The sequence below is a fragment of the Haliaeetus leucocephalus genome, unplaced genomic scaffold (genome assembly GCF_000737465.1).
Source record: "Haliaeetus leucocephalus isolate CR32 unplaced genomic scaffold, Haliaeetus_leucocephalus-4.0 Scaffold152, whole genome shotgun sequence".
NCBI lineage: Eukaryota > Metazoa > Chordata > Aves > Accipitriformes > Accipitridae > Haliaeetus > Haliaeetus leucocephalus.
Window position 1 is genome coordinate 2,094,915 of NW_010972588.1, and position 16,957 is coordinate 2,111,871.

The window sequence follows — 16,957 nt, forward strand, 5'->3', positions numbered from 1 at the left end:
TTTTCTTTTTAAGCAGTATTATACCTTTCTATGGATACACTAACACATTCTCAGATAATAAAACTGCAAGGGATAAAGGAAAGGAAATATAGTACCTTTTCAGTGGCTAGGAAGGGCATTAAAATTGCATAAATAGCTATGTAGAAGAATGTTCAACTATTCTAAATATTCTGAAAAGTGGCAGTAGATGATGAAGATTTTTTACAGTTTGAGCTACAAAATATACTATCAAGTAATTTTTTTAGAATTGAAAGAAACTAACTGCTGTTTGAATAGGTGATTACTATTATCATCTCCAGATGGCCCAGTTACCACTTTTTTCAGGCAGCATTGTTAAAATGACAAATAGTGCCCAATCTATCTTAGTATCCTTAGTGTCCCTTAGTACTGCAGGAAGTAAGCTGAGGTCTATAAAGTGAAGATAAAGAAAAATCCATCTGTTTTCATTCAGTTTATAAACAGTAGAAGGAAGTTCACCCATCCTGAAGGTTTGTTTCTTGCCAGATCAATGCCACTTTTCAGCTGGGACAATAAAGTAATGTAGATTTTTGGCAAGGTGTCAAGTTTGTTTTTTGGTTTTTTTTTCCCCAATTATGTATGTTTAGTAATAACATTAGATTGCATCTGAATGATCAAATACCAGCTCTTTGCAGAAAACTTAACTCTGATTACACCTGTTTTCTCTTGGCAAAGCTGCTGTAATTTCATCCAGTTTCCTTCTTCTGAAGTACAGCAGTAGGCTATACGACATCAAAGAGGGTCGGTTGTCATTTTTGACTAGCATAGCATTGCAATTTGTTTCAGTAGACTTCCCGTCTTGAAGAGGTGGTGATGCTTTAAAGTCCCAGCTCTGAGGATTCCAACTCTGGTTGGGTTCTCAATGAATGAACAAATCAGCTGGACCCTGGTCTGTCAAAGATCATACTCTCTGGAATTCCTTTATTTTTTTGTAGTAATGGAAGAAATCCCAGTTTATTGAATTAAAGAAAACCACCCCGATGTTAGATTTTCTAGAGACAGTAAAGAAATGAAATTTGTAAAGAGGATGTGAAAGACCTATAACTGATGTCTATTCCTTACGCCTTTTAAAATTTTTAATTACAAAATAATTTGATACCAGGAGTTTCAGTCATGATGTGTTGATGACAAGATTTGCTCCGATATGACCATGAATAATTGCAACTTTCTTCCTCAGGCTTCACATATTTCTACAAAGGAAAAGAGTACTGGAAATTCAATAACCAGATGCTCAGGGTGGAACCTGGCTATCCCAGATCCATCCTCAAGGATTTTATGGGTTGTGATGGACCAACAGATCGAGATAAAGACCGACACAGCCCTCAAGATGATGTTGACATTGTCATCAAACTGGACAACACAGCCAGCACTGTGAAAGCCATAGCCATCGTCATTCCCTGCATCCTGGCCTTGTGCCTCCTTGTCTTGGTTTACACTGTGTTCCAGTTCAAAAGGAAAGGAACACCCCGCCACATACTGTACTGCAAACGCTCTATGCAAGAGTGGGTGTGATGTAGGGTTTTGGTTTTTTTTCTTTCCCTCCCAGGAGTTTGTGGTAACTTGAGATTCAACACAAGAGCTGTTATGCAGTTTCCTAGCTAGGAGCGGGCATCTGTCAGTCTGAAACAAAGCTGATCTTTAAAACCCAGGGGATTGCCTGTCCTGCGCATGAGTGGCGATTTGCTCAGCTGGGAAGCTTCCATGATACACAGTATCTGCTGTTTCTTCAGTCCTTTGTCTGTCTTTGTCATTCAATTCTAGGCCTTTCCTCTGCACGCTCAATGCCCTATAAACTATCAGGATTAACTAACCAAGAGGAAAAGAATAAAAATCTTCAGTGTTTCTACATTTTTCCAGTGAGGCCTGTTCCCCTTTGAAAAATTTTTTGCTGAAAGTAAATTTTTTTAGAGAAACACAACAACACACAATGGAACTTTCAGGAAAGCGAGAAGACCCAAAACAGCTTTGTCTCCAAAGAGGATTGCTTTCTGTCTGCTACGGATAAAGTCCTATACTCCTACTTCCAGTTTTGTCAGGTGGGAGACTCGGATGACACGCAGGACTTCAGACTGTTCGGACAGCCATTTTCCAACAAACAAGGGGCCAAAATATCTGCAATATAGTAACAGCCTTAATAATACATTCATTTTGTGTTTTTTACAGCTGCTCTGGGCTATGTCCTCAATGTTTTAAACTCATTTATATATATTCAAGCAGAACCTTTTTATTGGTTTGTTTGATTTTTGGTTTGTTTTCCTGCGTAATCTTTCCCAAGCTGTACCAAGCCAACTGCCCCAGGCCTTTCATAGGTCTGTCAAGAGCACTCATTCCAAAACATGGTAAGAAGCAGTGTGTCTCTGAAGTGGATTTCAATGAACTAAAGTGACAGTCATGCTGTAGAGAAACTTGACGCTGGTATTACATTCGTAGTGTAACCCTTTGAGAACTATTGCATCCGTTTTCAGAGTCTGGTGGATGTTAATCTTGGTTGTCATTACATTATAGGATTGTGTTTGGGTAATACAGGTTTTAAAAGAAAATCAATTTTTCAAAACAGATTTCCTGTGACTGCAAGTGAGTGTTTTTAATTATTTGCATTACTGATAGAAAAGTGTTTGTAACATAAATAGAAAGCAAAATATATTTACCAGCTACTTTCTGGTTAAAGGAACCAACCCTATTTTAATAACTTCTACCACTTACCAAGAATTTTTCTGAACTGATGACAATTTTATAGCTTAGACTCTTATCTTAAGCATCTTGAACTTCTCTTTTAAACTACGTTGCATGATAATTCAATTTGCCTCTGCAGAGGTAGAGCTACAGTTTCAAAGGAGAGCTAAAATGATGACTCTGATATTGCATGAGAATCCTCTGGTGTGTTACCCCTTTGCATGTTCACCATAGTTCTCAAAGGGTTAGTCAAATTTCCGGCCTTCAGCCGAACGTGATATCACTGACAGAGCCAAGGGACCACCAAAGCATTTTGTCATTCTGTGTAATTTGTGCTAACAGCAGTATTGTCATTTTCATGTGACCTGCAGAGCAGGTTTGTATCAATATTTTTTTCCTAGAGAAAAGTCAGCAACTGACAGACCTCTTTATTGATTTTAGGAGCTGCTTCTTGCAGTGATAGGCTTTACAGTCACTGGGCTGTGAACTTATTAAAGATGGTCAGAATGATGCACCCCAAAAGTCAGACACCTGGTTTTTTATGAAAGCCAGGATATGAGGGGAGTAGCTTTTGCAACAATGAACAGCTTGCCTTGAACTTGATTATTGACCTGTTGACTGTCATTACCAAGTTAAACATTGTCTTCTGTGAACAGCTTCACTGTCTGAATTTCCTTAAAGTGTACTGTCCTATGTCTTTGATCTTTGACCTTTAACTTGCAAACTGGCACAAACTGAAAGGAATCTGGTGTTGCAAATGAACTAAGATGAGCTTTATTTCTTAAAAGGCCAGGTATACATTACCCAAAATTTGAAGAAAACGTTGAAGTGTTTTCATAGAAAAGAACTGACATAAACTAAAATATTTATGATAGATCTGTAGAAGGGTATTTTGCTATGTATACATGCACACTCTAAAAATGAACTACAGTAGCAGTTAATTTTTATTTAACTTGAAGACAATTTTCAGTATAAAAATATCATTTCTGCAAATAGCTAGTTATTAATGAAAAGGTTAGAGGAAAGTATTAAAATACTTGAAATGGCCAGTATTGGCTTTTACATAAAATGAGACTTTTATACTACATTCAACCAATTTCTTACTGGTTTCTTAATCCACAAAACTGGATCACTTTTTAGAGAGTGTAGGTATATATACATATATATTATGGTTATTATTATTATTTTGGTAATGGATAGCTTGACTGCCTTGAATTTATATTTATATTGAGCATAGCATGAAAAATAGTATGCCTTTTTGTTCAATTACATGATTTTATATTGATTTGAGGACCTGTTTTATGAACATATGTGGCATGCTATAAAGCATTGCAAACATTTCTTAGAGCATAAACAGATATACATATGTACGGCTAACAGAAATGAAGATTAGAAGAAGATATAGTTTTACAACAAATATGCAATGCAGATGGCATTTTGGAGATGTTTTGTAGAGGTACTGCATACTGTAGGTTAGAAGTGCACCAGTATCAGCCCATAGCATTACTTAGTAAACCCAATTCAGTTGTTGCTGAAAATATAGATTAACTGACAGTTAAGTAACATAGGATATTTACTGCACATCAGCTCATTTGGTGAATTCGGAATTCTATGCCTGTTTGTCATATATATTAAAATGTGTGTGTTTGTATACTTATAAATGCACACAAACACACACATACACATACATGCAATTTTAATCCATGGAGAGATTTTTATTGTAAACAAACTACTATAACTTATGTTCTGCTACAGACAGAACAAAATGATTCATGTTGCTGTTCCAATTTTGTCCCTTGGATAGTTGGTGGAAAATACTAACAGCACTACTTATTCTGCATTTGGTTTTCCTCTACAGTAGGAGAACTTATTTTATATTATCTTTAAGACAGAACAGCATCTCATCTGGTTTTTTATTCACTTGAAAATTTCACTTCAATTTTGAAATATCTTTCATGGCAGCTTTAACTTTTTGTGCAACTGTTTCCCTGACAGTAATGAAGTGCTGAGCATGTTGACTATTGTTCTTGATAAGGTAACAAAAATGTTTGTATTTGGAGAATTTAACTTTAATTATGCAGGAAGGTAAGTGTGATAAGTCTAGTGCTTGGTATATGGTACATCATATATACATGAATACATGATAAGTTGATTGTTTAATCTATTTTCTTTTACTTAAAAGTGCATATATATTATATACAGAGAGAGGGAGAAAAAATAATATTATATTGGCATGTTTATGTCATGCAGAGCAAGATTGTGTCAGCATTTCTATTACTTACTCCTATTTTCAGCAGGTTATAACACAGTCATAAAGGTTTGCTTTAGTTAAAAGATGTAGGAGCAATTGTGTTCACTGTAATTCCCAAATGCATACTGGCTAGTATCAAATTATAGAAGTTCAGAATAAATTAGTGATGTTCCCTGATCTAGTTTTGAACTCAATTCAGTCAAAGTTCTAAGACAATGGGTTTTTTTGAACAGTTGTTTTTCTACCAGGGCCTATAATTATCAAAGTTAAGAAAAAACAAACTGAAAATATTTTCAGTTCTGCAATCTGGGTTCCTGCTCATGTGCCGTAACATTTTTCATAAAATTTTTAATAAACATTTCCATATTGGTATTGTCATGATCTTTACTGTGGAAAAATACAAAACTGAATATGCTTTGTGTTAATCAGTTACAGTCTATCAAGCTGACTATACAGGGTCATGTATCTTCAGAGTACTATGGTCTGTATGATGCAGGAGGCCAGAGTAGATGATGGCAGTGTTTCCTCTGGCCTTCTAATGTATAAACCTATGAAAAGGTTATTGACTGTAGACAAAAATTAATTTTTATCAAAAAATACATTTTAAAAACTATGTAACTGTATATTTACTGGATAGGCTGGGATGGAGAGACTCAAATGGCTCCAAAGGAGCCCTTTCAAGTCTCCTGAATAAATGTAATACATATTTTATATCTTCCTATGAACTTTTGTTCTTTTTCTTCTTTCAAAGTGGGGCAAAGGGAGGGGATAATTAAAGAAAAAGATTTTTTTAAGGCTAATTTTGTGAATGAAAATAACAGAAGCTAATAGATTCAAGTGCAAAGGGCAGACTTACACTTTTTCTTTAGAAGTGTACTTCACCTCCCCAGTTGTTTTGTCAAGAGTCCTGTGCCATTAGCAGTGTGGGTTAAGAACAGAGTATAAGGCTTAATTTTTGAATTTTTAACTTTTTTGGGGGGTCTTTCTTCACAATCTTAATGTCAATTAAATGTAGTTTTTGCTACCAAATTATATAGAATCAAATTCTAGCTTGTTGAGTAGAAAAAGGTGTGTAGAATAGAAAGTAGGTCTGCCTATAAGCAATGGAAGTATTACAATCCTATTCTAGTTTTTTTTGCATTTGAACCATCTCTAGGGCAAACCTTAAAAAAGACACATAGCAAACTGAACAGTGAATGTTTCAGGCACTGCATTTTTTAAAAAGTAGAAATGCAAGCTACCACACCATTAGCAGCCTAAATTGGAGATAGCACAAGATGACTGGGCTGAGGGGCAAGGATATGACTGCAGGGGCTTGCTCTGTCTTGGCTCCCATATCTTCTCACAACGTGATCTAAGTTTTATCACCAATTGCAGAAGTGGAGGAAGCCGTGCACCGTGGCAGTAGGAGATGTGAAGCAGCCATTACAGAAAAATAGCTCCCTGTCGCCTTTTGTTGTTGTCAAGACTGTCTTTGGACAGCTCTATTTCCAGAAGCGTAAACAGATGACTGCAGCCCTATGAGCCATAAGGAAAATCGTTATTTTCAGTGGAGGGAACAAATGTCACTGGCCACTTAAGTGTTCAGCTATGCTGTATATCAAATAATACTGTGTGGGAGCTGAGGAACAGATAATCTGTTACTGAATACAATGGTATTGCCATGACTGATACACCAGCACTGTAACATTAGGTGTACTTCCTTAGCTCACACTACACAGACTGCAGACGGAGTGGTTCATATAAGATAGGACCATTTAAACATATGTCAGTTACAAAATCAGGTGTAAATGAACCATATATTCATAAAATTAATCTCTGATTTATGCATGTAAATCAATGAATTGTCTGCCACTGGTCTCCTGATAAAATGTAATGTGTGAGTCTAATCTGCCTAACCCATTCTTGTGACTTGCCATCTGAGATGTCAGAGGCTGATAGAGAAAGACATTGTCATCAGTGCCATCAATGCTGAAAATGTCTGGTAAGCATCAAAAGCATACCATCACTTGTTGCAGACTGGCTCCATTTGATGCTTGATCTAAGGTAGCCTCTAATGTTAGGCAGCATAGATTCTGTATGATGTGGCATTATTTGATGGATGTATTTAACTAGGAAAGCCCAATGATAATCAGGAGATCATATTTTGAATGATCATCAGTATGTGACCACAGCAAACATCTGTTCCCAAAATCAAAATGTATTTCAAAGAAGCACGTAGACAGCTTTAAACACATGCTTCATAAACAGGTCTTGTTTCCCAGTATACATAAGCTTTAGCATGTCATCTACAAATTATAGTCAGTTTATTAACATTTGCAGTTGCAGCTGCCCATTATGTATTCGAGATATGACATTCTGTGAGAGGTGTACATAAAGTATGTTTGCCCTGTGGAGATAGCCTTAAGTACTGCTTTGGTCTGCCCACAGTATAGGTGAAATAAATTTTAGAGGCAGAGAAGACATAAATGAAGAAATGCTAAAGACAATTTTCTAGACTTGGATCTGCATGCAGCATAGTGCTACTTGCTGTCACAGTAAAACTACATAAAAAATAATCATTACACATGCCTGCCACTTAGGATGGCACAAAGCTTTCCAGTCACACAGCTTAGTTTCTTCTGCTTCTGTAGAATGATATTGTCCACAAATGATAGTTATAATGGCTACCACATAAAGCAAAGCTTTCTATTTAGTTAATAGTAATTTCTAACCTATGAAATTGTATCACATCCTTTTTAGAACTACAACCTTAATGTCCTTGGCAACCTATCAGCATATCTTAATTCATAGCCTTTCACGCCCTTTTTTTTTTTTTTTTTTTCTGTTGTAGTAAAATATATACTGAATATTCTCGCCATCTGGCACTAACACGTGGAATAATCATTTTCATTTGGTGCCATGCATGTGTCCTGGATCATCCATTTGCCCATCCATCATTCTGGGAAGTGGCTTTCTGGGAAGTGGGATTAGCAACAGAAGGCTGGGGTAAAATAACTTCCTAAAGTACCTGGTTAGCCCTTAACAATATGACAATGGGGTTTGAAGGATTTTAGTGAAGTATTATATTACTGACCCACCAGCAACAGAACAGTGTAACTATGTCTATCAGTGCATGCCCAGATGGGTTCACCACTTGCAAAGAGCAGCATGTTAAGTCAAAAACCAGTGTTTCTAATCTGTATTTCCATCCTGATGTGTTGGCATAGTTTAATACCCAGTCTACACACATATTCATAGGTTACATAAAATCATCTGCCTTGTGGAAGGTGAGAGTGCTTAGGGTCATCAGGCAATCAGTGCTAACTCGTTTATAAGGTGTGAACAAATTTTGTTTCCCTTAACTATCATTTTACAACCTCAAAGAAAAGAAAGTAGGTTTTTCCATAATGTAAAATGGTTTATAATATCTTTGTCAGTGTTCACAATTCCATGGTATTATATATAGCTCAGAAAGTACTATTGTACAACTGATATACCCCACTTGAAATGCACAGCCCCATATTTAGGCATACAATGAATCTAAACAGAGATGCACATACTGTGTATGCTATGCTTGGCTATTGCCACAAAATTGCCAGTGCTCACATACTGACCATCTTCATATTTTATGGGAGCACCATGTTGAAGTCAGCTCCGAGAAGTTTGTCTGCTTGGATGTGAGTTATATAAGTCATGAAATGGTACATATGATGCCATGTATTCAGAAGACATCATCAGCAACCTACAGAAGTTTTAAATGATCATGACAGCTACGATTTATACCTGCAAGGCATAGCTGTGGCTTGTATTTACATGGTTGTGTTTTGCCTCATGATAAAGTGCTATGAACTCTGGCCGTGCATCACGAGGTAGTTGAAAACTATTAAAAAAATATTTCAGGATAGCCATTGTCATTATATAGCTCACAGAAATACCTGAGATTGTTATACCCAAGAAAACTTAATCTTGAATAGGAATCCAGAATTGAAGGAATGTGTGATGATGCAAATAACCTATTCCCAGCTCTTACTCTAAGTAATACATTTGGTAAAACATTGCCAACTAAATATATGCCTAACATTCATCTTTACTGTGTTTCCAAAAACGTGCAGACATCTCTTGTCAATTCATGCACAGTACTGTCTTATTGTGTCTGGTTGAAAACTGTTTTATAGGATAGATCAAGGATTATGACTCCCTCTTTTCATCATCCAAGATACACAGGTCATCATCTGCTATCAATATGCATTCCTTTGAAGGTGGTAGTCCTTGGATCACAATGATGACAAATACAGATTTAAAGGAACAGGCTATTGATATCTTTCTCAGAGGAAACTTAAATTAGTCATGAACTTTCTTTCCGCAGCTTCTAGGATCCACCAGAAAGCCAGCTAGGTCTTTTGGCTAAAGACTGCAGACAGACATAGAAAAAGCAGCATAAGCACATTTCCATTTTTCATTTCCAGCAGAATATAAAAATGGTATGAGAACATTTTGGTTGGTAATTGCAAGTGCAAAAAAAGTTTGTCAGAAGTGGAAGGAGACAAGGACCACTGACACCACTAAAATTGCATCTAACTGCTATGTAATCAACAATAAAGAGAAGAGATATTATCAGGAAGTTGGTGATAGCTTTGAAAATATTATTGGTCTCCAACAACAAGGATACCTGTTAGGCTGTAGAAAGTCCAACTAATTGTATATTTGGTGTCATAACCCACCGGAGAGCTGTCAGTCAAAAGGCTCCTCAGGATATGTACTCTAAACCTGACTACAAATACAGAGAGCGAGCACATTATTTATCTGCTGCAATCAAAGATCTTTCGAGAGAGATTTAGCCAAACTAACATCAGCCTGAATCGATGTACAAAAACTTGTCATAGCGTAATGTTCTTACGTTTGTTTTCAGAAATTAGATACAAAAAGTTACCTATCATTTGAAGAATTCCACTAGATGAAATACTGAGGGACAAAGAAGCCTTTACCTCTATTAGTCTATATTACAGCCATGTATCTTTATCTCCATGATATCTCAGTCTTGAAGTGTTTAATATAATAGAAATACTTTTACGACCTTTGGATGGATCATCTATTGCTATTTCTTTATGTAAATTGATAAGTATGATCAAACTTCTGATTCCCCTCCACCCCCCTTTTTCACTGTGCCCTAACATGTTTCCTGACTAATTAAGGCAATATTTAATTTTATAGGCTCTTGATAGACAAGTGAGAAATGATCCATTCATTATACAGAGAAAAGAAGAAACTACAATTTTGTTGTCTATATCTCATTTAATCACACCCAACTTTCTACAATCTGTCACTAGGAAATGCAGCTTTTTGTGTCTATGATGAAGAGGTAGTACCTTCTCAAAAACTCCTGTGAACATTTGAGGAATTTTATGTATATCTTTCACTAAATCTTGTTCATTGTCCAGTCCCCAAACACTAAGCTCCAAGTTAACTCACTTCAGATTATTGAAGTCTCTGCCATCCATTGATTCTGTCATCCTTCAAGTCTTTTATGAAAATGATGTGGTACAGCCAGCACTAATCATCATGGACTCCTTATTTGCATCTTGTGGCTACTTGCCTGGTCACATGTACAATGGTGTAACAGCAGAGACCTATTATTTTTGGTCCCAGCCACTACATACCATTTGCATGCATGGTTTACACCATCTGTGAGAGGTGAGCAGTCTAGAAAGCTGTATTTCAAAAATGTTTTTATTATTTCCAGTGGTTCCAGTTCTTACCTTTAACCTTTTCTCTTTCTCCTTCGCATTCTGATGCCTATAATATGTCATGGATATTCAGACAATATTTATATGGCTGGACTCCTTCCTCTACCACAAGGCAGTTCATACACATACATCAACTACCATTCATTGCTGCTGTAGCATAATATGCTAGCACTGTTGCATGGCAGAATGCTTTGCTACTATGCACTGTTTTCTGATTGATCCTAATTTCTGAGTATCATAAATAACATATTTATGAAGAGGTCTCTCTGACGTCTGCTACTGTAGTCTGGGAATCAGATTCATTGCATGGTTCAGTCACAGCTTGCAAAGAAAGATGCAGGTGTTTGACTTCTGTAGGTTTATTGTATGTGATAAGTGTTCCTATATGATCAGAAGCTGTTTGAGGGAGGTGGTGTCTGCTCCTTGCCAGTCCTGTGGTTAGTATTGTTAGCAGTTAAAGCATGTACAGCTGGTTTTGTCAGTGTGTAGTCAATCAGAGTTTGGTATGGATATGTACAAGAAGGATACGTTGTTTTCCATGGTTCATATACATTCTTGTTTCTCTTACTTTCTGAATAACATGCACCTTGCTTTCTCTCCAAGTGCTGTAATCTTGTATCTACCAGAACCTGACTTCTTCCTTAGTTCTGCTTGCTGGGTGTTATTTTAGCAGCTGATTCCATTTTCCATCTTGTTGCCATTCCTTCCTCCTCATAATTCCAGCAGAAATTGTTCTGGTTCCAATATGTTAGCTAGAAGCTACTACAATTGTGACTCTTCCCACACTGTGATTTGCTTGTTTATCCTCCACCTCTGAGAAAGAGGAAGTCAACTTTTCATGCAGAGACAAGGATTTTGGTGCCATTGTTGGGATATCTCTGAAAGTAGTTTTATGCATAACATGACCATAAAACTCACATGTTGTTAAACACCAACTCTTTTCAAGCTCGACTTCTTAAACCACCCAACAATTGTTCATTTAATTTACAAAGCCTAAATAAGTCAGAATATGCATGTGATGATTTCTCTGTGTGATGCAAATTTCTCATTTTTATTTCCTTTTCTCCGCATAGCCCCATATACATTTCATACCCATGTTTGGATCATTAGGACGTGTGTTAGTAACAAAATAACTGAAACATTTATTTGCTTTCTGCAACTAAATGTCATTTTATTATTGTTATTTTATTTTATTTTATTTTATTGGCTCACACAGCATTCTATACAGTAACCTTTTTATAACTGACATATGTTATTCTTTCAGGTAGCTTCTACTGACAAACACAAAGCTTGTTTGTGTGCAAATGCAAGGCTGACTAAATGGTGCTAAAGTGTATTATGACTGTCAGATATAATCAGGCAAAATTTTGTGGTGCTTAGACTGATTTTTTCATTGATTTTATTGATCAATGCATTGAACAGTGTTTTATTATACACAAGTGTCTTTTATTAGTAAATCAAGACCTCATAGTGCATTGTTAAACAAAATGGGTTAATTAATCTCTGTAACAGCTCACCAAGCTATTATCTCTTTAACTCCTTATAATGTTGTGTCATTAAAGGTCAAGGGGTCATGATAATAATCTCATTGCTGTAGACCATTAACATGACTGAACATTTTCAACAAAGTACTTATGTTTACAATGCTATAACCCTTTGACTGCTGCGGCAACCTTTAACCACAGAAAGTCACATGCTAGAATCATAACTATGGTTCTTGCCATGGCAATCAAAGAGTTAAGGGCTGTGCAGTGATTTGTTTTATATTTATTAATTTATATTTATTTTTTGTTTTCATTTGAGAAGGGGGGAGTTGGGGTGGGGCAGTTCTTGTCTGCTGTAAGTGTCTTAACCAAGGGAAGGGTTAAAATGGCTTTTTATACTATTGCATCTTATGTACTTACCATTGTTTCATTGTGTTGTAATTAAAAAAAAAACTGTCAATAAATAAGAGAACAGAAACAAAGTTTCATAAAGGCATTGTGGTTTCATTGGTATATATTACTGTAAGATTTATAGCTGCTGCTCTTTAGATACTATATAACATTACAGCCAACTTTAGCCTCGGAAGAGGAATGCCTAACAGATAATGACAATTTATAGATATATGGGTATACCTGGGTATGAGCAGGGTGAAAGAAACATTAGTTAATTCTCCTAATCAAAATAGAGGAGGAAAAACTAATTTGTATGGAAAAGAGGTGGAGCATGTGACAGTGGACCTACTTTAATGTCTGAAGGGCCACTCATTAGAGATTGCTGTCACAGCCACTACAAAAATGACGAACAGGTGGCTCAACTTCCTCCTTTGTTATGCGTAAGAAAAATCATGAAAAGTATAATCTAAAGAAAACGTGAGTCTAATGATTCAGATTAGAAAATAGATGAATAATAAAAACAAAAAAATATATAGTTTTCTTGAAATCAAATCACAATAGAAGACCACAAGACTAAGATGCAAAAGAGAGTTTTGTAAAACTTTGGCCATCCAGCTCAGCTTTGCAAAGATCTGTGTTCCTCCCATGTCAACAAACATGTAATTCTTCCTCGGCTAGAAGGGATTAAAGGTTTCCTACACCCATGCATATTTGTGGGTGTAGGAAACCAGGAACAAGCTCAATCTGTTTGGAGACAAAGTGAAAGTTATTATTGTTTCAGAGTCCTAGCAAGAAAGAAGGCAGTGCTTGTAAGGTGATCGAAGAGCTGAGGCCAAACTCATCTAAGCTATCCAAAACCTCACTCTTTTCCATTCTAAATCAGAGGTGCATGTGTTTTACACTTGCTAAAACCCACAAGTAGCTCATCATTAAAAAAAAGGGGCGGGGGGGGGAGGAAATTCCATTACTTAGCTGATTAAAGGAAGAAAGGAAGAGAACTGATTAAAACAGGTGCTACAGAAGTCACTGCAGTTCTCACACACGAGAGAGGAAAAGGCCCCTGACTGGTTCTTGTCTGCAGGTGACTGACAGGAAGAACACCAGTTCTGAATGGAGGGGTTTGGGGAGTGTCTTAAATATCTTAGCCTCTTAAGTTCATGGAAGTGTGTTGTTTCTGAAAGATACAAATTAAAACAACTACCAAGTTGATCCATGTCTTCTTAATACCATTCACTTCATAGGTAAAGATGCTGCTACAGGCAGAAAACTTATTAGTAAACGTCTAGCATCACAGTTAACACATGAGAAATTTGGTGCCATAGCTCAATCTTTTTCAGACCTATTTTCACATAATTATGTGGCAGATAATTAGATTTTTGTTTTAATGTTTGGGCCCAAATTCAAGATTTAGCTCCCAGGAATTATTCTCCAAAAATCTTTCCAATCAAGAAACACAATCAATACTAGGTTAACCAATCAGACAAAACTGATGATGAATAATGAATATTCTTAATCACTGCTTGCCAACCACTTTCATACTGCTTGTTTGAATTATTACAAACAGTGAACAAAATCAACTAAACATCTGGACATCAATAGCTGTCAATGGAAGTAAAACTTATGAATATATTATATATTACTTTCTTCAGTTCTAAACAGCATACAATGGCAGGGAACGTGCTCATTTTCCACTCAAAAGAAGCTAAGGATAAAAAAAAAAAAAAAGAGTATTTTATAGATTACCTACTAAGGCAACAGGGAAAACTCTGGGTACTTAATATAAGTTGTGAGGATTGCACTTTAATGAACATTATTCATTCCTAAAGCCTACAATACCTGTGAGCCAAACTGCCTTTTCTCCAAGTATATTGGCAAGGTACTGCTGCTGGTAGTGAAAATGAGTCTGTGTTGGTAAAAAGATTTTTGCTATAAGATATGTAAAGTTTAGGTGCACATTTGAACTGTGCTTCACTAGTACAAAAAGCTAGACCCTGATCAATGCCTAACTAATGTTCACCTGAGTCACTTTCAACCCAGAAGCAGGTGTATTATGATCCTCTGCACAAACATTCAGAATGCAAAGGAGCTTTTCCAAGACTTAACAAAACTGTATTCTCTTACTTCAGTGTGCATCACGTTATAAGCAACATATAAACATTTTCACTTAAGTGCCTCTGTCCCCCATGGTTTTTGTTTTTTTTTTTGTTTGTTTGTTTTTTAAATCAGGAATATTCCAGCTATAATTCAGGAGAAACAGAATGGGTAAGCTGTAAAAGTAAAGCAGCATTCAAGAAAACAATAAAAAAAACCTATTTGAAAAACCAATATTTTTTGAAGATGTTTTCATATAAGTATTTAATTTCTGGAAAGTTTCCAAGCTGAAATAAGTATCATTGCTACCACACTGTTCAATATATTGATCTGAAGTTTGGTTTGCAACTCATTCATCCCTTCACAAGTCACTGCAAGAAACAACTCTTAAAGAGCATGCTTAATTTCCCAGATGTTTGTGTGAAATTACTGTCATTAATCATCATATTGATTATCTTTCTTCACTTTTCCAGGATTCTTCTATTTAAAATGTTCCGCCGAAGTGACATGTAGAGGCATCCTTGTTATCTGTGACTTGCTCACTTGCTGTCTAATTGCTAGATAAGAGATTCATTTTGCAGTGCTTTTGTATTGTGGTTCATAGATAATTTTTGTGTTGATTTTCAGCATCAGTCAAACATTCTCACCATGACAAATGACAAGTGTGGCTGTACTCCCCTTGTTTCTACACCTGGGAGTTGTTACTGTGTCACACTGGTCAGCTTCCCACTGCATGTCTTTGCTCATCCTTTGATTAAAGTAATAGATTCAGGCTGAAAAGATCCTGAAGAGTTTTTCTACTCATGTTGTTCTGTTGTAAGGAAATACTCTATTATCTGTGAAGGACTACTTTTATGAGGAAGATATGGAGTATCTGAATACTGTCACAGCATCAAATAACTTCCTTCCCAAATCTCTTCCAGGTCCTGTTTCCCTGGCAGTCCACAGTGTGTGTGCATTGCAGATTTTCTTTTGGAGTACACTAGCTAGGTCTTTTAGAGATAAAACCTGTGTTTTCTTTTGGGAGGCAGTTATTCCAGGAATCACTCTGGCATACTAGATAAGATAGCATCATCCCTTCTATATGATCCCAGCAGGTATAACACTTTCAGGCATAAGGCATGTTCTGAAAATACCTCAATTCAAAAAGAAATAGAACCTCACAGTTCACGAGAAGTTCAGTTCAGTCAGAAAAATGATGAGTTTTTAAGTCTTGCTTGGGTATAATTGACAACCAGTCAGGCACTGTTTAGACTCAGAACTGTAGTAAACTCAGAGGTAAAGAAGAGTTAGACCTTCTCCAAGGTCAGCCTAGTCTATCAGAAAATCAGTTTGGGATACAGGAACTTAAGTGCCCCTTAAAAGACTAGCATAGGGTGTAATTGGCAACTTATAGCTCCTAACCCGTGCCTAAAATAACCACATCAGGGCTCTACCTAACTATATAGATTTGTACCCTAGCTGGCGGCTTTCAGAAGTTGGTTCCTCTCTCCATTGAACAGACAGCTAAATTTGGGAGTTAATTTAAGACTCTTTCTCTTCATAAGACATCTAAGTTAAGTGAATTGTATCCCTTTCACCTCTCAGCTGAGAGAACAGAGATGCAGACAATAGAAAAAGATGCTGGGAACAGCAACACTCAGAGATCCCACACAATTAAAAGACATTAGGTATGTCAGGACTGTCAGGAATCACAGTACAAAGAGAAAAAAAAGGAACATGGAAAGGAAGGTCAATACATGCTTCTCTGTGTTTAAATATCTGACATGTGCTTGCACACCCGGCTGTCCTACAGTTGTATACTACCACTGGACACTGCCCAGGTGACAACCAAACCTGAGCCTCCCATTTACAGGTGTCAGGCAGAGATACACCCTTTCCAGTTGTACCACTGTGGTAGGTTGACCCTGGCTGGACGCCAGGTGCCCACCAAAGCCACTCAGTCACTCCGCCTCCTCAGCTGGACAGGGGAGAGAAAATATAACAAAAGGCTCATGGATCGAGATAAGGACAGAGAGAAATCACTCACCGATTACCATCATGGGCAAAACAGACTTGACTCAGGGTAATTAGTTTAATTTACTACCAATCAAATCAGAGTAGGGTAATGAGAAATAAACCCACATCTTAAGAACACCTTCCCCCCACCCCTCCCTTCTTCCCAGACTCAACTCCACTCTTAAATTCTCTACCTCCTTCCCCTCAGCAGCACAGGGGGATTGGGAATGGGGGTTGGGGTCAGTTCATCACACATTGTCTCTGCTGCTCCTTCCTCCTCTGGAGGAGGACTCCTCACACTCTTCCCCTGCTCCAGCGTGGGG

General features: G+C 36.9%; 1 protein-coding gene across 1 annotated transcript in view; it reads left to right on the forward strand.

Moving 5' to 3' along the window:
* The window catches only part of MMP16 (matrix metallopeptidase 16 (membrane-inserted)), a 179,895-nt gene extending 174,585 nt beyond the window's left edge, over positions 1-5,310 (forward strand). The window contains exon 10 of the mRNA XM_010562009.1: positions 1,196-5,310. Coding sequence (XP_010560311.1) covers positions 1,196-1,530 — 335 coding nt within the window. The 3' untranslated portion in view covers positions 1,531-5,310. The remainder of the gene's footprint in view (positions 1-1,195) is intronic.
* Positions 5,311-16,957: the final 11,647 nt, after the last annotated feature.